The following is a 26546-nucleotide window of genomic DNA, read 5'->3' as shown; positions in this document are numbered from 1 at the left end:
ATATTTTTCTGTTTTGTTTCTGAAAAAAGAAATTGTGTGTGCTTTGCCTTGTAAGCACTACTGATAATCCGATAAACCACTGCAATTTTAAAAGGAAGACAAATTTGCTATTTTTTATACCATAATCCACTGCCAGGGTTAATACACCATTTAGGTTTTCTATAAACCTTCTTCTCATATTCCTGACTGCCTTAATTCCAACTGTATATTCCCATACGTTTAGAGGAGGATTTTTTTTTTAACTATATATCTCTGGTTTTCACTTATAACATTACTTATTTTGGGTCTTCTGTTACTTAGAAAAATGAAGAGATCATCCACTACTTGGACTTTTGTTTAGCTTGTTAGGTATTTAACTTGACTCTGATGTGCCAGATGTTATCCAGTTGGCAAAGCAGTGCTTTCTTACCCATCTGTGTGCTCATCTCGCTACTTAATTCTCCAGCTGTATTGCTCTCTGCCTCTTTGTATAAATAACAGTATCTAAATGTTTCCCAAGAAACAAGCTTTTATTTCTTTGTCCGCAAAGAACTTGGGAGTCATCCGCACTCACCTCCCAGGACACTCTGGATCTCCTCCCATGGTACTAAAAACATCACAGTTGCAATACTGTCATCCTGTCTGTAAGGGTAGACAGTTCTGAAGCTGATTAAATCAACCGGAATTAACAGCTTACTTCCAAATTCATCTAGGCACTGTGAAGAGCTTTAGCAAAGATGTTTCCCTTTCCTGAAGAATGCACATAGATTATTTATGCAAACTAAGAGTAAGTCATGCTGCACTAGCATCAGTGAATGATGAAAGTATGTTTAAAATCATTTTCCCAAATCCCAGAACCCACTGAAAAATTCTAATGTCATTAACAAATGTTATATATTTAAATAATCTAAGCTTATCAGTCAACTATACCAGTAGAGCTCATCACTTTAAAATTAATTATTTAATGCAAATCAAAACTACAATGAGGTTATTACCTCACCTCACACCAGTCAGAATGGCCAAGACTAAAAACTCCATAAACAATAAATGCTGGAGAGGGTGTGGAGAAAAAGGAACCCTCCTACACTGTTGGTGGGAATGTAGGTTGGTGCAGCCATTGTGGAAACAGTATGGAGATTCCTTAGAAAACTAAACCTAAAGTTACCGTATGACCCAGCAACCCCATGCCAGAGCATATAACCAGAAAAGACAAAAACTCTAATTTAAAAAGAGACGTGCACTCTGATGTTTGTAGCAGCACTATATACAATAGCCAAGACTTGGAAGCAACCTAAATGTCCATCAGCAGATGACTGGATAAAGAAGTTATGGTATATTTATAGAATGGAGTACTACCCAGCCTTAAAGAAAGAATAAGATGCCGTTTGCAGCAATGTGAATGGACCTGAAGATCATCATACTAGGTGAAGTAAGCCAGAAAGAGAAAGAAAAATACCATGTATCAGTTTAATGTGGAATCTGAAAAAAAGACACAAACTTATTTACAAAACAGAAACAGAGTCACAGACATAGGGAACAAACTTATGGTTACTAGAGGGAAAGGGGTAGGAAGGAACAAACTGGGAGTTCAAGATTTGCAGGCACTAATATGTATAAAATAAACAACAAGTTTATACTGTATAGCACAGGGAACTATATTCATCTTGTAGTAATCTATAATGAAAAAGAATATGAAAAGGAATACATGTATGTATATGTATGACTGAAACATTATGCTGTGCACAAGAAATTGACACAACATTGTAAACTGACTATACTTCAATAAAATTTTAAAAATTTTTTAATTATTTAGACAATGTCCTTATTAGTTAATATCTCCTTTACAAATGCTCAAACTGAGAAGTAACTCCTGATTCACTAGAATAGGGAAGAAAAACAATTATTTATATAATAATAACTAATGTTAATTGAGTGGCTACTATGTATCAGATGCTGTGTAAAGAGATTTATATGATCTTTTTAATCCTCAGAAGGATCCTCAGGTTGATAGTATTAATACTGCCATTTAACAGAAAAGTAACCTGATAATTACTTTGCCCAAGTTCACATGGTGGGTAAGCAATACAGACAAGATGCTAAATAGAATATCAGGACAATAAAAATTTACCTTGAATTTTTAAAGTTTCATAAATTAGCATTAAGAGAGGAAAAGCTTTGGAGGCTGGGTTTCTTTTTCTATTTTTTATGAGGATAACTTAAACACACACAAAGTGGAGAGAACATTGTAATGTATTTCCATAAACCAATTATCCAGATATATATTACCAATTTTTGTCACATTCCTTCATCTATTTTCCCTCTGCAAGCCTATTTTAAGACAGATCCTAGATATCCTATTATTTCTAGATGTTTTAGCATGCATTTGTTTAAATTATGGCCATTTTCTTACTGCCTGAAATGTCATCATCAACCAAACAAAATTAAGAATAAATCTTTGATGTTGGCTAATACCTGGCTCATGTGTTTCCCTGTCTTAAAATTTTCTTTTCCATTTAGCTTGTTCAAACCAAGATCTAAACATGGCCCACATATCACATTTGCTTGTTATAATTCTTAAGTCTGAGTCTAAAGTAGATTACTCAAACTTTTCCCCCATGTCACTGAGTTATCCTGTAGAATATTCTGTATTCTGAATGTGCCTGTTTCTTTCCCTATGCAGTCACTTTATTTGTTTCTCTCTCCTATAGTTTTTGTAAATGGAAGTGTGCCCCAGAGTCTTGATTAGACTCAAGCTCACTATTTTGGGCAATAATACTTAGTGTGTGGTGTTATTCATGTTGCTTCACATCAAGCACCACAATGTCTGACTGTTGCTCTGTATTTATGTAGATTGATCAGTGGATTCGTGCAGGAACTGCTGAAATCCTCCATTGTAAAGATTACCATCAGCCTTTCACCTACTAGTTTGGTCCATTGATGATTGCTGCCTGAACATTAGGAGTTGCAAAATAATGACTTTCTAATTCTGTCATTCCTTCCATATTCTCTACCAGTCACTTCGGTAGAGGAGAACTTTACAACACTTCCTGGGGCTATTGCAAAACCTGACACATGGTACAGGGAAAGCTTAATTCTTTTTGTTTAATTATAAAATTTACAATAAAAAGTTCACGTCTTCGCAAGTACCAATGCTATCCAATGAGTTGGAAGAAATGAAGTTGGTGGGGACTGAGAGGCTTGCTCTCTTTCTTTCCCTCTCATTAGTTCCCTTAGGAATTTACCACTCTCTATTAATAAATACACGTCTACATCATCAGTTTCAATGGTGTTTACAGTTCTACTGTGGGCTGGATAAATGGTTGTCAAAATGTGTCTCCCTGGACCAGCACCATCAGCATCACCTGGGAACTTACTAGAAATGCAAAATGCAAATCTTCCACCTTCACTCTAGACCTACCGAATCTGAAACTCTGTAGGTAAAGCCCAGCAAACTGTTCTAACAAGCCTTCAAGGCAGTTCTGATACCCACCAAAGTTTGAGAACCAGTGAGCTAAATCATGTTTGAGTTAAACACTGATTTATTGTTGCTATTATAACCTTGTGTCACACCTCCCAACCTCATATGCTTCACTTTAGAATGACAAGCTTGTTTTATATCCTTTTCGAGTGAGGCCATAATTGTGTAATGGCTTTTTTTTTTTGGCTTTATTATTTTCTTACTATCTATAATTTCAATGTGCTCATCTCAGAGTTTGGCAAACACAGTTTTAATTCTTTTATTTTTCTTGCGTAATTTCTAAGTAGAAATGGTAAAATATTTATATGAATCATAAAAACAAGTATCCATTTTTTTTAAATGGAGGTACTGGGGATTGAACCCAGGATGTCATACGCACTAAGCGTGCACTCTGCCACTGACCTATACCCTCCCCAACAATTTTCCAATTTCCATGTAAAAAAATGTGATTTATTTATTTCTCAAATAGGAAGACAATAAGGTAGAAGGAAGGTAGAGTTCATTTATAATTGCTGCTTTGCTTAGAAGTGGGAAAAAAAATGTATTGCTTCCCAGAGCGAAAGTCAGTACCTTCAAAAACATGTACACTTAAATTTGTCTTTTAAACCATGTATTACTTGAGATCATCATTACATCCAAAGCAGATACTGTATCTATAGTAGAATCACTGAGAAAGACACTTGCTTTAAAATATGAAATATTACTGTTGGAACTCTGCTGAATCTCATGGACAATTATCAAGATGCCATTAAATTGAAAAAGAAAGTAAATATATATCTTACAACTAGTCAAGACCCAATGTTAATTTTTATTAAGGTTGAAACATTCTCTCCATGAAACAAAAGACTGTTGAGAAGATAAGAAAGAAAGTTTTTATTTATTTTTTTTTTGTTTATTTATTTTGGTAAGGCAAATTTTATTATGCATTTCTTTGAAGAGAAAATCTCTCAAAAAGAAATGATCCAATATAAGATGAACATGGGCATCATACTTCCCTGAAAAGCAAGAAGGTTAACAAAGACTTACTGGGCCTGCAAAAGAAGCCATAAGAGAATAGTGCAGGTGCCAGGGATGGAATACCTTGTACTCCAGGATCTGTTCTTTATATTTTGGATTCCAACATTGAGCACAGTTCCTGGTACATATTCCTTTTAGGTATAGGGATCTGAGAATTAGGAAAAGTAAAATCAAATTTTGATCAGAGTAATAGAAAGGGAAGTAGAAGGGCATTAAAAAGAAATGTACCCACTTAGATGTCTTCTATTCTGTTTTCCTTACACTCATCATCATAATCCCCTCCCCTAACCTCACATCACATACCATTACCACCATCACCACCAAAGTCCTGACTTGTCACACATATCCAACATCAATACGGTCCAACTGGAGAAGAATCTGAGCCAGTGTCAGGATTCCTGTAGCCAGGTTTGCCTTGGCAACAATGAGAAGGATTAAACAAAGCACTATAAATTTGTTCGCTTGTCCATTTAGTCACTTACTCATTACTTAGACAATATTTGTGTACTAGGCTCTTAGACAAAGACTAGCAATATAAAGTTAAATAAGACACAGTCCTTTTAATCAAGAAAAGCATAACCTAGAAAATCATTATATTACAGAATAAGAGTTATGCAAGATCTGCAGAATTCAAGGAGGGAAGAATTAAATGGGGTGAAGCAGTCTGTCAAATAATTAACTAGGATATCTTACCAAGCTGGTTATTCTTTGGACCACTAAATGGGCTCCAGAATTCGCAATTCTAGGCTCTTTAACAAAGAAAGACATATTATGGTTCTATCCTCTCTGCTGTCTTCTGAATCTCAGTCAAAGCCTGATAGATACTTGATTACATACCTTTGGGTTTGTTTTCTGCCAGGTTGGTCATGGAAGGAAGTAACTCCTATCAACAGTTACTAAGTGCTACAATCCCTTCCACGTTCTCTTTGGTTCAAACGTGGTGTCAGTGATGACACCATGTTTCTGGAACTCACATTTAAACCTCACTTTCATAACAAATTTCAATCCCCCAATTTCTAATAAGTTCCTATAGGATTCCACCTCAGCAAAGCTTCCCGTAACCTTCCTTGCCTCTCCGGTCCCACCAACAACCACTTCATTCTGGTCTTTACAGTCCCTAGAAGAGAATCCCCCAATAGCTCCTTACCAGAGTAATTTTCCTAAAACACAATTCCCATCATGCATCTCTAAGAAACACAGCTGTGCTCATCATTAAACGCTCATCAGTACTGACCCATAAACAGTCAATAAGTGTTTGTTGGAACTGACCCTTGGCTCCTGCTAATGAACTTCCCAAGGTAAGCAGAGGGGATTTAATATTCACAGTATCTGCTTCACTATAGTATCAAGACAATGTTTATGTCCAATAGCTGGAGTTCTCTCTTCCTTTGGACAGTTGTAAATAAACTCAAACACTGACATATTCTTTTTCTCCACCCTACCTTTGGTTTACAACAGGGCACGATCACACTGCCTCTCTGCATTTTTACCATTTTCAGATCATTATAATTTTGAAGTTTACAGACTTATTGACATTTATTGCACTTCAGGTTGGCTAATTCCTAATGGTATAAAGGGTGAGCATCTTGTCAGAAAATTACTTTTGAATCACATCAAATGAATGATCATACCTGTATATTCTTGCATGCTTAAAAAAAAAAAGATATATTCCATAAGGATTTTTAAGAACTTTTACTAAAGTCAAATCTAGGTCAGCACTTGTGGGGTTCATCTTACTTGTGCATCAGAACAATTGTTCACTGTCTATATAGGTTCACTAATCTGTGTAAACACGCTACTCATCATGTTTGGTATTGTGTGGGCTAATATAAGGGTCATGTGGGTTGAATGCTCTCACCTACTCTTTTTAAAACTAACTCTACACACAGGTAATGTGGGAAGCTTCCTGGGTGTGTCCTACACAAGACTCCAATGTATTTCTACCACCATTCTACCATGATTATTGCTAACTGACTGCGTTAGTCATGCTCCTTAGAGCGGAGGGATAATCTAGAAAAGAACCATAGTCTAGGATACAAGGAAACAACAGCTGTGCCATCCAACATAGTAGCCACGAAGCATAGGTGGCTTTTTCATTTTAATTAAATTAAATTAAGTTAAACTTAAAATGTGGTTTATCAGTCACACTAGCTGCATTTCATATTCTCAATAGCCACATGTGGCTAGTAGCTACTTTATTAGACAGTGTATTGTATAAAATATTTCCATCATCCTAAAAAGTTCAATTGGACAACTCTCCTCTACATTCACGTGCTATAAAACTACCCGCAGGACATTTAAAAAATACAGCTTTAAAAATAACTAAGTCCCAAAGTCTTTGTATCCAGTAGATCTGAGGTAGAGATGAAGAATTTGGATTTCTAATAAGTTCCCAGTAGGTGTTGATGCTTCTGGTTAGGGTCCACACTGGGTTAGGAGTTAACATCTCAGATTACTGAGACAGAAACATCGGAGTTTGAATCTTAACCCGCCTCCTAGTAAACGTGTGATGCTGAGTAAATTTATGGGCACAAGTTTTTTCTTATCTGTAAAACAGGAACAATAACAATGCTTATTAACACAACAGTGTAAATTTAATACTTATCACATATGTGCTTAGTAAATGTTAATTGTTATAATTATCTATATCTACCTAGTTTTCCTAGTATCTGATTCTGGGACAAAACTGATTCTATTACCTAACTGATTCACAAATACAAGTCAGTCAAGCAACAGAGAGCATTTGTGGTTGTGTGGGAAGTGAATACTACAATCACTGTCGGGGTTCTGCGTGGTCCCTAAGAAGATTCTTGGCTCTTGGGTGCTGCTGCCTGTGTCACTGGGTAAGAACATCAGAGGATTTTTAAAGACAACAGGGGAGGACAGAAACACTGAACACAAACTGTACCAGCCTTATCACTTTCTAAGGATGGTCCTGACTCTTACGTGAAATTTAGAATATCTCTGCTCCATTCAGAGATCTTGTCTGATGAATTAGGAAGGTGTGTTTTCCTTTCTTCTGCTTGTCCTGAATCCATGCTCTGAACTAAAGGGGGATGACCTTTAACCCCAACGCACAGTCATTAATTTTGTACATAACACATTAAATCTCTCATTAGTGTGGTTTGAATGTCACAGGCTTAAAATACTTTTGGGTAAAGAAATACTCTTTTAAAATATAATCTTGTAACATAAGACACAGTGGTTAATTCACTTTAATGTTTTTTTAGCTGATTGTAAAAAAATTGCATGCTTGTTGCAGAAATTTCAAATATTACAGAAATGTCTGACAGAGAAAAATGACAATGCCCATTCTCCATTCTCCACGTTATTACTGAACAAAAACAGTGTCAGCACACACAGTGCTCTGAAATGTGGGTTTTTTTTACTTAAAAACATACCTAAGCCTTCTTTACTATGTGAGAATACCTTGTCCTACTTCATTATTTCAGTGGCTGGAAAGCACTGCATTGCATGAATGCATCACGAATTTACCTATCCAGCTCTATCTATGGCTGGGTATTTGGGATGTTTTAAGTTTTCCACTATTTCAAACAGCAAGTATTACATATTTTCTCAAGAACTTTCATATTTTGGAACATTTTTATATGTTGTAACACATTTTCTCTTTGTAAAGATTTGTTTCACTTTTTAAACGTATATTGTCTTTGTGATGTACTGAAAAATACATTAATTTTCTTGGAAATATTCCATACTTTAGACTCTTTATTAAACTGAACTGATTGTATCCAATAATTCTGATGAATGCATGTGAAGTGTGAAGGGACACCTATGAGAGGGAGGCGGCCGGGGGAGGACTGCGGGCCACCCTCTCCTGTCCCAGAAGTCAAGGGCCGTACACGCCAGCTTCCAAGCCTGGAATCTAAGTTCTTCAGCACTAAGCCAATTACTAAGCAATCTCACAGGCGACAGAGGCATAAACCAGAATGATGCCAATTTACAAAGACAAATGTAACCCTCAAGAGAATCAGACAAACCCTTTGGGGTGATCATTCTCTCTTTCTAGCCAAATGTTCATAAGAAGCCAGTTAAAACTCAGAATGTAATTTGGTGAATAAGAAAACTCAGCCTGAAGTGTTGGAGGTTCTCCAAGGCTGCTGTCATCAGCCCCTGACAGGAGACAGCACCTATCTTTCCCTGCTGCACAGACCCGACTGTGCTGGACAGTTGAACAGTAAAACACGTGGAAAACAGGAAATTGCACAGGTGTAATATTCAACTGTAATTTCAAATGTGTCCATTATAAGGCCCACAATACAGAAAATATGAAGTTTATATTAAACACGTAGCCCTACCTTTTTCTATCCCATGTGCTTCTCTCTTCTTGGCTTCTGGGTTTGTGTTCCTCCCTGAACCTTTTACTTTGTGCTGCTTTTTCCCCCTGTTTTGTGTCTTTGTGATTCCTCCCCTTGCTCTCTTTCCATTCTTATCCTCTCCTTTCCACTGATAACAATGTATTATCAAAATGTATTTTCTAAAAATGAATAAGAGCTCCACACCCATTTCCACCATGGGGCGGGGGTGGGGGAAAGTGTTGTCCACACCAACAAACTATTTTGACACTAACTGGATGTCCTACAGTTTAATCCAGTTCTGATGCTATTTTCCCAGAGATAGCGTCAGATCCCACAGTCCCACAAGATGGCCCCTACCCCCCATTTCAAATGCCAGTCACAAGTCCAGGTTACCAACTGTACTTTTAACCAACTAGCGATAGACTGAAGGTTCCAACAACCCTCTCCTCGGGTTCCAAGAAACATTTTACTTACTAGATCACAGGTTTATTCTATAAGGATATAACTCAGGAACAGCCAGATGGAAGAGACGCACTGAGCGAGGTATGGAGAAGGGGAGAGGAACACCCAGGCCCTCTCCAAGGGCGGAACTCTCCCAGAACCTCTGCGAGTTCACCAACCGGGAAGCTCTCCAAGCCCCACCCTTTCAGAGTTTTTATGGCAGCTTCATTAAGCACAGTTGATTAAGTCACTGGCCATTGGTGAAAGATCAACCTCCAGCCCTTTCCCCTCCCTGGAAGTCAGGTGGGGAGGGGAGGAGGTGCTCCAATCCTCTAATCCGGTGTTTGGTTCCCCTGACAACAAGCCCCCATCCCTAAGGGCTTTTCAGAAGTCATCTCATTAACATAACAAAAGATGCATTTACTGCTCTGTCACTTGGGAAATTCTAAGGGTTTTAGAAGCTCTGCCAAAAAAACTGGAATGAAAACTAAATATTTCTTATTATAAATCACAATATCACAAGAAAGGTCCAAGACACTGCCATTTTTTGAGATTCCATGTATATTGAAAGTGAAGAAATGACAACACAAATTTACAGAAAATGTATAATCGTAAAAAGTATTTCTACCAGTTAAATTGCATGATTGATATATTTTTCTTTTAATCCTGAGAGTATATCTCTGGCTATATGGATAACCTCATTTGGAGATCTCTGAACTGTCTAAATGTGAGGCTCTGAGAATGTGAAGGCTGGATCTCTTGGTTTCCTTTGTAATATTGACCAAAAAAGTCAATCGATCTAAGAAAGAGGTCAAAATTTTTGCTAGAGCCAAATTTAAGATTGTAACCTGGGAACAGCCTCTCAGAAAGCTCCAAGAACTCTTCTACCCTAGAAGTCAAAGCCCAGTTACGTAAGTTTTTGAGACAGACACCTGTACATTAAAGTGATATATTATTGACAGTTTGTATTAACCAGATCTACATGTACAAAGCGAATAGTAAGTCACTGCGGCCCTTTACAGGAGTAAGAAGGTAATCTAAGGAGTTGTGACCCTTGATGAGATAAGAAGAAATCTTATCTCCTAGGGAAGCCTGGTTACTGCAGATGTACAATACACACTAAAGGGGTGGAAACCAAAACAGGCAAAGAGAAATCTTACTTTTAAACTTTTTTGATCTTACCATAAGATATGAATTTTATTTCATCAATGGTAACACCTAGTTTTATTTATCATGAAAATTTTAATTACCTTGGGAAGAAATTTATTGTTTACTTTTTGTTTGAATTATTTTTTTCTGAGTGATTAACATTTGAAAAATGTTCTTTTCCTATCTAAAGATTTAGAGGCTCTCTTATGTTTAACTTCTCCTACATCCAGAATCAAAAATGCATGCACCTATAGACAGCTACTATATGAACATTTTAAAGCCACCGAAAAATACAAGATCAAAAACTCACAAAAGTGTGTAAAGAGGATCAGTATTTCTGGACATTTCTAGACCTACCATCGATATGCACAACACTTACAGTAGTACAATTCAGGGCTCTATTAGGCATAATTTCCATTTATATCACTGAGCACATCCTGTAAACCTTTTGCTTCAGCCGAGTGAACAGGCTAGTTTTCTGATGCATTTTTGAAGTGTTTGTTAGCACCATGATTAAATTGATTCTGGGGAGCAAAAAATGTTTTATCGCCATCTGCATGCATCTATGTATTTTTCCACTGCAACTTTAGAACAGCTCAGAAAGATGTACATTCATCATTTATCATCATGTTTTCCTCCTATGATAGCAAATGCTTCAAAGCCACAAAGGCAGGTGGTCTGTCAATGCTTTTGCACCTCGGGGTTGATGTCAGAGGGGAGGAAAAAAGAGAGAGAAACCTGTGTTCAAAATCAATACACATTGAATTCTAGGGACGGTTTAACTCAGTATCATATTTGACAAGGGAAACACTCAGGAATACGGAAATTGCACAGTTGTAATTTTCAACCATAACACAGCATCAGCTACATTTTGCCTTCCTTTGAGATACGCAGATGAAAGGCAGGCTTGTTTGAATGCAAAGTGTTATTACCGATCTTCTCTTGGAGGTTGAAGTTATTTAGTAATCATTCTCATTTAAGTTACTCTTACTGTTCTACGCATGGTTATGCTTTTAGCTCAGGAGGAAAGCAATTCTTATAAAAGCCACCCTATTACAGAGCTGGGTAACATTTAAAGTCAAAGAAAGTGAATTATATTTAACAGCAGTTAAGGCTTCCTAGCAAAAAAGCACACATGCCACAGAATTAAATTAAGGCTGCTTTTTCATAAAGTCTCACCCCTAAATTCCTTGGGATGGTCATCCATGTAAAAAAGCCCCATGTATTCCTGCTTTCTATTCTCTGTGTCATTGGGACACTAGAGCTGAAGGACTCCAAGGAATGCCATTCAGGTCGCACCTGTGTCCCCTGGACGAGGACAGGGTGGCCTTCTATAGCAGGTGCGCGGTGGAGGGCGGTTTGGAAGGGGGTGCTGAGTGAGGACAGGAACATGAGTAAGGAGGCTGTTACAGTGGTGCAGGCAGAGCAATGAAATCCTGAGCACAACAGCAGCTGTGAGGATGGAGGTGAGGAGTCAGGGCTGCGAAACGCCATGGAGGTGGGCTGAATAGGATTTGGTGGGGAGTGAGGAGGAGGAGGAAGTAGGGATTCTGCCCACACCCTGGGAACTGAACGGTCTGTCACCACATCTTGTCCACGTCTTTGTGTTCTCCTTCCTTCACCTGGAAGTGAGTCATGGTTTCTAAGCGAGTGTGTGTGACCAGAAAGACTAGTAAAGAGCCGGGTATCTCCCTGTTTTCAGTTGAAATCACTTCATTAAGGCCTGCCAGCTCACAGCTGCCTCTCTTGCCCAGCAACACACCAGCAAATGACTTGAAAACTCAGCACTAATCAATCTATAGGCACTATGGCTTGGCTTGGTGAAGAACAACTTGAGAAACATCAATATCCTCCATGGCAGTGATGAATCTCCTGGAGTGTTGATGGACATAATTTATTTTGTCTTCAAAAAGCATTTGAAGATGTCCCCAGTAACATATGTGAAATAAATCATGAACACAGAGCTGCCATGGTAAGTGTACAGGTTGCGGCCTCCCTGCAGAAGCTCCAGAGAAAGGCCATGAGTTGAGGCTGGAATAAAGCTCAGGGGTCTCTTGCCAAGCCCTGTGGCCTCCCTCAGAGCTGCATTAGCCTGGACAAGGTGGCAGCTTTTTTCTAGTTGGTCCACTTGAGTAGATGCTTTTTTGCAATTTGTCAGCCCCAAAATGTTACCAGTTGCAGATGTATACTAAATTTTATACGTGCTGGTAATGGCACTAGGACACACAATTATTTTGGCACTTTGCACATACAGCAAGATCAGAAGCTGGAAACCTATCAATCAAGTAATGATTCTCCTAGAGCAGTTATTAGGGAGGAGGGAGGGGAAGCCGAGAAGGGGAAGCAAAAGAAGAACTATGTTAGGTGAGATTGTTAAGGGAAGCTATTGTTTTATGCAAACATTTTAGTATTTATGTATAATCACTGGGGTAGAACTATAGGGCCTGAAGCTTGTAAACTTTAGAGTTCCCTCTTTAAGAAAAATAATATAAAATTATGAATGCAAAATTATGCTAGAGCTCTCACAGGAACTTAGAATGGGCCAGTGCAAGTCAAGTACCTGAAGCTTCACCTTCAAAAGCTTCATGGTAAATCTTTCCTGATTAGCATGCCCTGTTCTTTAAAGCAGATGCCAAAGGAAACTAGGCATGTAATTCATGCCACTATGTTTGCTCACATTTTGGGAACTTCTGCTGTGAGGGAATGAGGAGCCCAAACCACCTGTGTGTCACTAGTGCCTAACACATGAAAGGAGGAAGGGAGGAAGGGAAGAGGAGAGAAAGGAAGAAGGAAGTTTATACAGAAATAGGATTTTTTTTTCTTCTTCTTAAAATCAGCTCTACCAGGTATCACCAACTGTTTCCTTTTGTTTTTTTTTTCCATTTCTGTTTTTAAATGGAGAGACTAGGGATTGAACACAGAACCTTGTGCATGCTAAGCACACACTCTACCACTGAGCTATGCCCTCCTTGCAACTTTTCCCTTTTTAACCAAAGTTATTAACAAACCTGATGGCCTGCTCTACTCTCTAGATTTACTTTTAAATGACTAACCTGTTTCTTAAAATTGTCCCATAGAGAAATATGGGAAACCCCATAATTTTCCACTATAAGAGATACTATTTAAAAGGTAGATTGTCATAAATGAGATGCGTCAAGTTCTAGTGTACTTCTTAAAGTTGCAGTCCCTTGGATATAGGGAAAGAGGTGTTTTCATACATTTTTAAACTGGTAAAATAATTCTGGGTATGAATTGAATTATAAATTTCGAATAAACCTAATTTAGACACAGCACTTCTAGGAATATATAGTGCAGAGATTCAGACAAGTTCTCCAGCCAGCCTCCACAGTCACACCTCCCACAAAATCTCTCCATCCTACCAAATATGAAATGGTGGTTATGTATGATACAACCCTGTTTTGTCTTCTGCAAATGCAGATTAATGGCTTTTTAAGATTCATTGCCTCCAGGTAAACAACTATAGGCCTCATTAACTCAGCTCATTTTATTTCATCAAAACTTTTTGGGGAAGAGATAATACACACAAAAACAAAGAAAAAACAAAAAGCTTGGGGGTTAGTATAGCTCAGTGGTAGAACACATGCTTGGCATGCACGAGGTTCTGGGTTCAATCCCCAGTGCCTCCATTTTTTTTTTTTTTTTATTTAAAATTAAAAAAAAAAATCAAGGACCACTCCACCTCCCCCAATCAAAAAAGCTGGCAGAACTACTCCATGTCTCTCAAATCTTTCTTCCTCTCCAACACGCTAATAATAGAAATATCCCTATCTAACCTGTGCCTGACACCATCTATTGAGCCCACCCCAATCCCTCACAACTCTTTGAGGAAAGGCTATCATTTTCATCACTCCCATTTTACATGTGAAGAAAGGAAGAGACCTAGAGGTGTTAGATGACTTGGTCAAGGTCACACAGCTAGAAGAGGAGAATGAGGTTCAAATGCAATCTTGCTTTGAAGTCTGTGCTCGACCACAACTCTACATCACTGCTCCAGTCACAAGTTATCACAGACCTAAAACTGCTTCAGTAGCCTCCTAACTCAGCTTCCAGTGTCTGCTGATTCATCTCCACTTCTTTCTCCTCTGCAGTTGAGAGCTCTTTAAAAAATTCTCATCAGAATCCGCCTACCCCCACTGCCATCTTGAATTTTCAATAGCTTTCCATTGCCCTTAGCCTACAGATTAAAAGGCCAAACTCTCCAAACTCAGTTTACATTTTCCTCCTCCCGCTCAGAACTGAGCTGGGCTGATCCCTCCCCGCCTCTATTCAGTTAGGTCAGCTCACCTGGTCCTACAGATCTGCTACTTTCTGGACTTGCTTGATGAAGCCTAAACTCCGGTTGCAGGCTGCCAAATGTAGGGAGTTTTTCTCCTTTTCAACTGTCATAATCAAATAGTTTATGTTTGTTTGGATAATACATATAAATAAACATAAAAATTTTTAAATCATGTAAAAGAACATGTACTTATTTTATTAGTTACTGATATTTTTTGCTTAATGTCTGTCCTCCCTAGCAACTGTAAGCCTATGAGGGCAAAGTCCTTATTTGCTTTTACGTATCAGTTATCTCCCATGCCATGCACATAGTGGACACTCAATACATTTTTGTTCAATAAATGAGTGAGAGATCCAATTATGAATATTTTTGAATTTGAGCTACACATAGAACTTTAGGTATTGACATTTTAATACTATTTTAAAAAAATTTTTTAAAAGCAATAGTTTTTCTTTTGATTACTAAGTATTTGTACGAAATTTTACACAAATTTATTTGCATTAATTATTTCACTAAAAAACACAATAAACTTACAGTTATTTCTATTTTACATTTGAGAAATTAAAAAAAAAAACACAAATAAATCATTCTTTGCCTAAGATTGCGTATAAATTACCACAACTCTAATAAGCCTGATAAAAAGATATTTGGTTTTTGCTTCATTCAAGAACTCATAGTATTATTTTCAATTATGATCAAATATTTTAACTTATATTGTACTTACTAATCCTCTTTATAGGACATAAGTTAACCCATCTTTTTCTGGAATGGTTAGTGCAATTCTTTTAGAATTGTGTTCCCTTAAATGGTGGTGGGCCTAAGAATTCCTAAATTATAATCTCAATGCACAATTATTATGAATAAATTATTATTAACACACAATTATAGATTGTACCTTGCCCAGGATTAGATGCCTTTTTTTTTCCTTTAACCTTTTTCTAGGGGTATGAGGTAACTAGGTTTCTATTTGTTTATTTTTAATGGAGGTACTGGGGATTGAACCTTGTGCATGCGAGGCACACACTCTACCACTGAGCTATACCCTGCCCGTCAGATAGGCTTTAATTTAGAACTCAGTGATGTGAACTTCAGTTTCACTAGGAAAAGAAACATCCTTCAATCAAGCACTTTATGTATAAACTTTAACTAGTAAGTGTTTACCAGTTGTCGTCTATGAGCCTGGTTAAAGAATTGATCAGTCAAATCCCCGCTACAATCTCCTGAAGGATCTGGATTCTAAATACCAGCTCTCCTCTTTTGGTGCTATGGGGCTTTGCTCAGTCCACTGCTATACTTCCTTCCATACTCCTGGGTCCCATTCATTTACTTCCTATGTCCACATACATCCTGTGAACAGATTATCACCTGCCTTTTGGGTAAGGATCATCTCTTCTTCATCATTTTAGCTAAGTAACACAAAATAGACCTTCTGATTTGACAATAGAAGGTTTGAAACCCATAGACCCAGGTCCTTTCTTTCCTTGCAGAGTTACAAGGATCGAACCCACAACCTTATACATTCAAGGAACATGCTCTACAGCTTGAGCCACACTTCCTCATTGCCAGTATTAATGCAGGAAATCACTACACTTCACATCTCTGATCCCAACAACTTGGCAGGGAGGAGTGATCTGAGAAGGCATTTTTCAAACTATTTTTTAAGAAAAGAATCTTGACCTTGTTTAGTTAGGGGCTGGAGAGGCAGGATCAGGCGGACCTAAACTTGATTTCTGGTTTTCACCTGCTGTGCCATTGAGCAAGTTACCAACACAATTTTATACATAGCTTTGTCGTCTATGAAACAAAGAACGGTAAAATAATGGCTGTGAACTTTTAAACCCAGAATTTAGTACGAAATAGATACTCAGTGGACTTTTAAAACTATTATGTTTAGTTGCCGGCAGATGGGAAGTTGCCAGTTATTAGTACAGATGGAAAACTAAAGTTTTAATTGGTTGAGTAACTTGCTTGAGAAATGAAATGTGTATGTTGCATGAAAACGGTTTTACTTTCTTCAAGCCACAGGTCTGGCCCAGAATTCTGTGGTTTCCTCAAGTTCCATCATTAAATCCCTTCACACATCCTATTGAGAAGGCTCTAGTAACTTTCCTTTGACTCTAATTTTTCTGAAGGAGTATTCAACTTCACAGTGTCTCCGGAACCACATCATCAGTAATTATGCTTAAAAAAAAACTCATAGAAAAGGGCCAGGAATGTTACTATGTACTCATTCATGCAAGAGTCACCTCATGAGTAAGTACAGAAGCTTAGCGTTCACAAGTTGCCGGGGAGGGACAGGAGGGGAGGAGCTAAAGGAAAGTGCCTGAGAGTGGCGGAAGTAGGAGGAGCCTTTTAAAAGAGCAATCTTGGGCCAGGGGTCATTTCGGGAGTAAGGAGAATCTTCGTTTTATCAACCTTGACTTCTTTTCTGAGTATGGAGAGCACAGACGACAAAGAGGTAAATACAATTTGAATGGGTTTATTTTTGTCTGTCTTTGTGAGTCTTCTTTTCTCTCTCCGTGGAGCACACTTAATCCCTCTTGTGGAGAAGAGAATGTCTTAGAATTTCCTTCTCTTTACTTGTTAAAAAGAAAAAAGAAAGAAAAGAAACATAAAGTCCTGGATATGATTGCTCCCTGGTACCTTGGACGTGATTCTTTAATTTACCTTCTAAAGACACAGGATTCAGCTTTTCCCCAGGGCCGTTAGGGCCGAGGAATAATCAGAAACCAGATATATTGACGAGCACTGCAGACAGCATTGAAGTTGGAGAGGCTGTGGGGCTTGTTCAGAAAAACTGAACTACTCTGCTGGGGAACCCAGGGGGAAGCCTGGGCGCTCCCTGGGTTCCTTTCTTAGAACTGGGTCGTTTTTGCCTTCCCAGTTTTAATTGATTTTTGTGAGGCCGCAAAGTGAGTACTCTGCATAAGGGTTATGCAAATGTAAGATCTGAATATGAATGTAAACCTGCTATAGAGATGTAAAAATGCCATACAAATGTTAATTTGTCCCATACTCCCATCTTGGAGGTGATAGGATTTAGATTTGGTAGCAAATCTGGAGTTTAGTTTCTATCTTAAACCTACCTGTGTGCTCTTCCTTACATAACCTTCCTTACTGAACCTCAGCTTATGCATCGGAAAAACGAAGTAATAAATTGTCACCAGGTTGCTGTGAGGGTTAAAGGAAAGAAAAAAGAGTGTGTCAAACAAGACCTGATGGAAGATAGAGACTCAAAAAATGTTAGTTTCTTGATATCAAAGAACCGCACTGTTCTTCTCTTGTTTCTTTGGATTTAATTAACCAATATTTATAGAGTATCTACAATGAAACGGAAAGGAATTCTACCCTTGTGGAGTTTATAATTGGAGTAACAGGCATTGATCAAATCACACAATCAAATGTAAAACTGCAACTAAATGGCAGGAATGAAGCAGCACATAGTAGATCTGTATTGGTCTATAAAGATGAACTCACACTTGTGAGATTCTGAAAAGAGGAATAAGGTCTAAGACTATAAATGTAAGGGAGGGTAGAGTGTGTGGAGCTGAGTGATATCCCTTCAGGCAAAGTAACTAGGTTGGAAAGGAAGGGAGTTTTGTGGCTGGACCTTGGGGCAATAGTGTGGGAAAGTTTTATCCAGAGGAGGTCGAGGAGGGTAAGAGGAAAGGGGAAAAAACCCTTCCAGGAGAGGGCTAATGGACGTAATGGGCGATGTATGTACGGGCTTTCTTCAAAGCAGAAGCTAGTTTCTTCTACTTCTTTTGTATATATATGTGTGTGTAAGACTGTATAGAGAGAGAGAGACTCTTTTTTCATACTTTCAAATTGGCTGTCCACTTCCCCATCACTGCTTACCTATGTTATAAATAGACTTGAGTATTAAGATGATATCCAGAAAAGAATCCACGTTGCCAGCGGAGTTCAGTGACCGTCTTGGCGCCTTAGATGTGAAATGTCTTAAGCTAGGTAGTGTATGTGGTGGGTGGGACACCAGAGGAATGACTGACCAGTCCCTCTATCCCCAGGGGAACTCCACAAAGGAGTCAGAGGAAGAATATATGAGCAGCAAATTCAAATCTACATCAGTAGAAGCGGAAGACGAACAGAGGGCTTCTGGTGAACCAAAGATACCAAAAAACTCAGCGAAGGGGACAAAAAGAAAAAGATCTGGGGAAAATGACGAAGGTAAGAGATCCATAAGTCCTCAAATTCTATTTCCTTGGGTCTAAGAAGACGGAGGGATTTTTCTGAAAAAGTAGAAAAAATATGGGAGAAATCTCCATCCTGTATTCTGCAAATCCTACACTTCTTTGAAGCCTAGCTTAAATCTTACCTCCTGGTTCTGATCATTATTTTGCCTTCTCTAGCTGCAGGGAGTTAAGGATCTCAATGTGCAATGATCTGGGGACAGACAGCTATAAATCTGAAATCTCATCCTTGAAATTCCACTTCTTGTTCTAAAAACTGAGGATAATAGCTACCGTGCTGAGTTGGGTTGAGGTCAGGGTGGATGGTCAGTTGTAATTTACACAGAATAATTAGGTAAACCACCTATACTCTATCTGACAGTAACGTGCACTCAGTAGACCGAGCAACTATTAGTGCCATTGTAGTTGTGTCTGTTGTGTGCTCCACAAGTCTTTCCTGAGTGGTGAGAGTGTGTGTGAGGAGCAGCAGAAGGAGGCCTGCCTGTAGTGAGACCGGAGTTCGCTCTGATGGGGGTGGGTTGCCAGAATTATGGGTATTAGTGATTGTGTAGCATTGCTGGATGGTTTATTTTGTTTTGTGGTGAGAGGGCAAGGCATCGCTGAGTATTTATGATCTCAGGTCTAAAGCTTCTATCATTCCCTGCATTGGAAGTGCAATCTCTAGGTCAACCTCCTTGGAGAAGTGGTTTAAATTTTTTTTTTTTTTTTTTTTGAAGGAGGTAGGTAATTAGTTTTATTTTTTAACAGAGGTACTGAGGATTGAACCTCGTGCGTGCTAATCACTCACTCTACCACTGATCTATACCCTCCCTTCCTCAGTCTGTGGTTTAAAACTCTCACAAAAGAGGAAGTGAGTGTGAGTAGTGGGGAGTTTTAGAAAGTAAAAGTTGAGGAATTCAGAAATATTGCCAGTCATAGGTTTGAGGTTCTGTCCCTTGGAGTTTCCATGGTTTTTGGCAAGTCATTTAACTGTACAGTGGGGAGTAGACTAAGTGAACTAAAAGTGATTGAAATTTTGACATTTTAAAAGGCTACACAAAAGTTAATTATTGCTGATTTTATCCCATTCTCCTTCAGTTTGCTGTCCACAAAAGATGCCACAATGTAGTGACAGCGTAAGATCTCAGAAGAGGATACCAATTCCTCCATTACCTTCTAAACTGCCGCCAGTCAACCTGATTCACCGAGATGTTTTGCGGGCTTGGTGCCAGCAATTGAAACTGAGCACCAAGGGTCAGGTGAGAGTCCTGAGCGGGAGACGATGCTCTTGGGAGGAAGAGTACGAACCTAACTTTGATTGTTAACTCATTTTTCTCTTGTCTTAGAAATTAGAGGGATATAAACGACTCTGCGAGTATGCTTACCCTCATCAAAAGGTGAGTAATTTGTAGGGAATTTGGCAGGGTGGGAGGTTTCATTCTCAATCCTAATTACCTAAAATAGCATCAAAAAGTGAGTAAGGAGTTGTCTTACCCCGTCCCCCCTTCACTCCTTCTAACAAGGGACAGCATCCCCCATCCTCAGTCTTCGCCAGCTCTGTGCACAGAGTAATCAAAGAGGCTGCACTTCTGATAGCACTTGAATCTTTCAAACTCTCTTTGCAGGACATTCCTGCCACAGCAAAGGAGGCCAGGATCCTATCGGCATCACGAAGGAAAGCAAAGATGGCCCAGTGGGAACTGCTACTGGGAAGTTCTGATAAAAAGATGTCCTCTGATAGAACTGATTCTCCTAAAGTGGCTGCTTCCTCTGAGGAGGGGGCACCTGCCCTTGAAGGGCCTCCCGCTCTCCAAGAAGGAGATGATATAACTTTATCAACTTCTGACCCAGAAGCTCTGTTTGCCTCCTGGAGCAGAACTGCAGCGGGGGCTGGGAAGGTGGAGTCAGTGGAGTCACAAGAGGCCTATGGTAAGCTCAATATTAAGAACTGGTTCTGTGATTCATCGGTTGTGCCAAATATGCCACACTGATGAGGTATGTTGAGGGTAGGGGAGTATATATGTGTGGGTGTGGAGGGCTACGTGTGAACTCTCTGTATTTTCTGCTCAATTCTGTTGTGAACCTGAAACTGCTCTAAAAGGATAAAAAAAAAAGAAGAAGAACTGGTTCTGGTTCCGATGGAAAATAAGTTTAATCGATATTAACCTCTGATTAATTTCTAGGTATTATCCACATCATGTGAAAGCCTGGGGATTCCCGGGCTCCACCCACGTGTTTTTCTGATTCAGGTCTGGGTAGGGCCTGGGGACTAGCATTTCTAAAAAATTTCCCAGGCACTGCAGACGATGCTAATCTGGGGGCCACACTTTGAGAACCGCTGCTCTAGATTACTGAGGTCCTCAGAAGGGGGTCACAATCTGGCTTGATCCTTTCTCCTTCTTTGAGGAATTAAAAGAAAACGCAGGCTCTGAAATCAACTGCCTGAGCTACAGCCCTGAATCCTCTAGCATCTGTTAAATAAGTGATCTTAATAGTTATTTAATCTAGTTCCCAGTTTCCTCACAGTAGAGTGGGTTAATTATAATCCCTACCTCATAATGTTATTGTAAGAGTCACAGGGGACAAAATTAAGGAAGACCATAACCTGGCCAGCACATTATAGTGCCTGCTAAGAGTTGAGACCCCTGATCTTATGAAGGCCTTCCCAGACCACTCTGGTTTAGTCTTTCTATTGAAGGAAACCAGAATGTCACCCCGAAAATATGCCACTTTGTTACAAAAGTTATTTTGAGCTGAAGGCAATTAAAAAGCAGCCAACCCAGAAGAAGCTCCCCCTTTTCTTCCCCAAAGCAGGGTATCTGTTCTTTTGTTGGAGACAGACTTATCCACTACGTTGGCACCAGAGCAACCTGCAAACAAGCCCTATCCAGTGGATCCATCCATGGTTTCCTCCCATGTATTTATATTTCCCTTCCCGCTGTTTGCCACCCTTGGAAGCCTAAAACTGCTTTCCTTTGTTCTGTCATTTCTTTACAAATGTATGAAGTTCTTTGTCGAAGGTGGAATTCTAAGCCGCCATTTTGAGTTGTTTTTGTGTTTTCTCCTGCATGATGTGTGCTGCAGGAACTGATAAACTGGTTTTGCCTTGTTAATCTTTTTCTTAAGAGACCCAGGTGAAAACCTGTGGTGGGCAGAGGTTAAGTTTTGCCTCCCCTACACTGTCTTCTGTTTACCCACCTGCTGCTATACTATTTCTAAATGTATTTTTGTTTCTTTTTAAAGATTTGACAGGAACTGTTTTTGCCTTGTTTTCTAAAGAAGAACAGGGTAGAATAGGTCAAGTTAGGTTTCCAGCGTTCATATCTGAGAGCTGGCAGTAGAGTCAAAGGTCATGGTGCAATCTCAAACATTAGAATTTGGCCTTGCTGTGTTCATACTTATCTGTCTTCTCTTCCCCAGGGGTCAGGTGGTGCGTGGTCCATGGGAGAAGTCTCCCTGCTAACACCGAGGGCTGGGTTCGTTTGCAGTTTCATGCTGGACAGCCTTGGGTTCCTGAAAAACGAAGGACAGTGTCTGCACTCTTCCTGCTACCTGCCAGCAACGTCCCACCTCCACACCTGGAGGACAATATGCTGTGCCCCAAATGCGTTCGAAGGTAATGACCTGGTACTTGTCTACAAACTACAAGTGGGCACTTGGTTTTATTTATGGGAGAGGGAGGAAATACTTATTAATCTTAATTAGCCCTGTATTTTTAGTACAAGTTGTCAGTAAAGAGTTTCACAAAAATTACTACCTAAAATAAGTGTATCCCTAGGTAAAAGACCATTTTCATGTCAGGGCCTACTGCTTCTATCTGGAAACCCATAATTTTGGAGCAGCAACCATTGTGTAATTACTATATTCCAGGTGTATGCACTACACAGAAATAATGGCTAGCGAAAAAAAAAAAAAAACCTTCAGTTAAGCAGCCAACAGCCTAATGACTGGAATGTAAATAGCTGTATTACCAAGTGATAACCGGCATCAAAGAAGAGGTTTCTTAAGAGAACTGACTAGATGGAAAGGAGGAGTAAGGTCATTTTTCAGAATAGGGACCAGTGTCAAGGCTGTGAAAGAACTTAGGACAAAGTAGAAATTGTAAGTAGTTCTGTGTGACAGGATATGCTCGGAAAAAAATCTTGGTTTTCTCACTTATAAAATGGGTAGAATCCTATGTGACAATAACATGAAAATTAAATGTTAGCGTATTTAGAGTTCTGGGCACTGTCTCTTGCATGTAGCAAGCATTAAAAAAAAGAAAAGTGGGTATTAATCCAGCAAGTGGGATTAGTTTGAACAAAGTCATGAAGATGGAAATACATGATATATGCAAAAAAAAAAATTGGCCCAAACTGAGCATTATAGATTTTGAGTAATATCATTAGTTTGTGATCAAATTATAGTAAGTTTTAAATGTTGGAAAGTTTAGTTTACCTGGTAGCCAGTGGTGTTCTTTTGATAGGTTTTATTAGTTATGTGATATGGTCAATGAAGTATCTTTGTAATCACCAAACAAGTTTTAGAAGCACAGTTATGAAGAGAACAGAAGGAAGTCTACAAAAGGCTGTTCTCTGTAATTTTTAAGTTTCGAGCCAAATTAAAATCAACATACTAAAGAAAATGGTGAGGAATAAATCTGATGGAAGGGGCTGGATAAATTTGTTGTTCTCTAGTTTGTCGAGCTAATTAGTTAAGATTTCTCTTCCTAAATGTGAATAGGGAAAATTTTTTATTAAAATAAGCCACTAAAATTGACAAACTTGGTTGGGGTGCGGGTGGGGTACAGTTTTGAAGCAGCAACAGCAGTGGTGGGTCAAGGAAGAGCAGTCCTGGACCGCAGTCCTGTTTCTAGCAGCAGTCATTTCAATAACGTGACACATGACACAACTTTTCTGGGCCTCGGTTTCCATGTCTCTAAAATGAGGAGCCATTGGACCAGAAAGTATGCAAAAGCCACCTATAGTACTAAAATTAAGATGTTATTAAGAAGTTTATATGCCTGTAAAGGAACTTTTATTCCGAAAGACCACTATGTTTATTGAGAACCTATTGGGGAAACTTATGTGCAGTTTTAAAGAAAAACGTTCATGTGCAAAATTTTTTGAACACTTTCCAGTAGTCAGGGAGGGACAAGGAGTCTGAAGTCAGGTGCATCACCCCTGGGTGATGGGCCACTGAAGCACGTTAAGCAAGTAAATGGACTGAGGCTTACACTGCCCAGGAGGGAAGGGGATAAGGTCAATGAGAAAAATCTTGTGGGAAAGTTTAAAGGGCCTGGCACCTTGTGTGGGGCCAAAAAAGGACACCTGGCTTCTAAATAGGTATTTGGTAGTTAATAGTTAAACATTGTTAAGGACAAGAGTTGCACTGGGCCTGAGGACAGAGCTTCAAGGAACAGCAGTATTTTAGGGGCATGTTAAAGGAGACAGAAAAGAAACAAAGAGAAAAGCTGAAATATGAAGTCGATGGGGAGAATTTCCAAAGGGAAATTGTCATAAGTAATATCAAATGAAGCTGAAGAAGGTACAGATAACATACTTGCTTGGAAAACGTAAAAGATTCAAAGCAGTAAAGAACGTAGATAATTTGGTGTTGGTTGAACAAGGGATGGAGAGTAGAGGCTGTAAATGGAGGTGTTTTCTAAAAGGCACAAGTGGAGAGGAGGAGCAGTAAGATGCTCAAAGGGAACTGTCAGCGCTAAAGAGGGCTGAGTGCTGCTGGGCTTACTTGGGGTGGGGCTTGGGGAGGAGTGGGAGGGACTAGGGGAGTAGGAGGATGGAAAGATCATCCCTCTGAACAGAGGGACTTGGTGCAGCCCACACTTGGTTCCCAGGGATCCATCTGCCCCCCTGCAGTTGTCCAGGAACCATCCTAGGCTTCATTGTGAGCTCTCTGTTGGGCTGCTGAGGACCTATCTTTGGTGTCACGATGATTGAACACCAAGGTCTAGGACAGCTGGCTGAGGATAGAAGCCTGGAGTGAGTGGGCTTCTTAGGCTAGACTCCCCATCCACCAGCCTGCAGTGGCCACCCTCAGGCACTGTCATAATTACCACATCCTACAGGACCAAGTACGTGAGTGTACACTCATTTTTTTCCCGTTTTGGCAGTCCTGCTTCTCACCACAATTCTATGCTGAGCAACTTGAAGAGAATTGAGGTCCCTTTGGATATCCTTTTAATGGGATATGTGGGCCACTGGGCAAATGTTAAAGTTCTATCTGGGGCCTCTCCTGCCCATGAGCTGAACAGGAAAGGAACATATTAGAGAGACATGATGCATTGGATGATTGTCATTCCTTGATGATGTGGCCACATGCTTCCCACTCAGGATCCTGAAGTTTAAGGGCAATTTTATTGGCATTCCAGGAATGGGTTTCTTGGTTATTTTCAAGAATGCAACTTGATATTTCATCTCAATTCTAAAACATTTCATTTGCTTTATAGGAATAAAGTATTAACAAAAAGTCTGCAATGAGATTACAATACCTGGAAATGGGATGCGGCTGTGATTATAATTAATGACAGAGAAATGACTACAGCCAACTCCATGGTGCCATTTGACAGCTGGACTCAGGCTGCTCCACACTCTCCATGTTTCCTGCCTGAGCAAGAGCCTGTGAACTGCCTGACAGGAAGCGAAAGAGGACGTGGCCATCCCGCCCAAGATCCCCAGCCCTAAGGGAGCAGAGGAGGAAGGAGATGGGGAAATTTAAAAAATACAAATTCACCGAATGGAATTAATTTTTCTGAAGGTGCCTCAAGTAAATTTCTACATTGGGCAAGATGAGGCCTATAGACAGAAACTGAAATTTGGTTATGTATACCTTAACCAAATAAACAAACTCATCATTACCAGGTAATGATACAAACAGAAGTGTGTTTTGATGTGATACAAATAGGTCACTGATAATATTCTTGCCAGAAAAATTTAATATGAATCTATTCACAAGCAATCAGTCCTGATTATCCCTGTTGTCTCGGCATAAGTGAGTGAGCTTACCTTGTTTTGGGGGACAGTTACTTAGGCGTATCCATATGTAAATATTCACAGAGCTATGCACTTAAGATGTCTATGTTTTACCTGTGTGTAAGTTATATATAATTTTTTAATGTCCTGATTGAAAGATAAATTATAGTTCCCCTAGTAAAAGGGGTATTTGGGGAATAATTGGGGAAAATTTAATGTTGATTGGATATTGAGTGATACTGTAGCAATATTAAATGTCTTGGTTGTGATAACTGTGTTGTGGTTATACAGGATTATAGACACAGAGTACACAGAAAGAATATTGCATTAATCGTTCACAGTTGGTCAGTGAGGTACAGAAAATACAGGTGTTATACCAACTTGTGTTTGAAAAAATTTCAATAAAAAGTTTTATTTTAAAATAAAATACTCATTTGTATATGTGAAATGATCCTTTTGGAATGTGAGTCAGATCATGACATTGCTCAAAACCCTCCCGTGGATCTCATTTGCTCAGAGGAAAAACCAAAGTCCTTGTAATGCCCTCCAAGGCCTTTGCTAAAGTGTCTTGTACAGCGTCCATGCCCCTTCATCTCTGGCCTCATCTCCAGCATCCTGCCTTTGCTGTTCTTGATTATAACCAATACACTCTCTCCTTAGGGCCTTGTCGCTTGGAAATGCACCCACATGTCAATATGGTAAATCTAA

At 39.2% G+C, this 26546-nt stretch overlaps 1 protein-coding gene across 1 annotated transcript; it reads left to right on the top strand.

The window, feature by feature from the left end:
• The first annotated feature begins 17076 nt into the window (after nucleotides 1-17076).
• Nucleotides 17077-26186, top strand: DPPA4 (developmental pluripotency associated 4). Its single transcript, XM_006192299.2, has 7 exons — nucleotides 17077-17135; nucleotides 18706-18865; nucleotides 19966-20126; nucleotides 20214-20264; nucleotides 20493-20796; nucleotides 22288-22483; nucleotides 25316-26186. The coding sequence occupies exons 1-7, from the start codon at nucleotides 17112-17114 to the stop codon at nucleotides 25344-25346; spliced, it is 927 nt and encodes a 308-aa protein (XP_006192361.2). The 5' UTR covers nucleotides 17077-17111; the 3' UTR covers nucleotides 25347-26186.
• Nucleotides 26187-26546: the final 360 nt, after the last annotated feature.

Source organism: Camelus ferus, chromosome 1 (genome assembly GCF_009834535.1).
Source record: "Camelus ferus isolate YT-003-E chromosome 1, BCGSAC_Cfer_1.0, whole genome shotgun sequence".
NCBI lineage: Eukaryota > Metazoa > Chordata > Mammalia > Artiodactyla > Camelidae > Camelus > Camelus ferus.
Note: the sequence above shows the minus strand (reverse complement) of the source record. Positions and strands in the feature narration are given on the sequence as shown.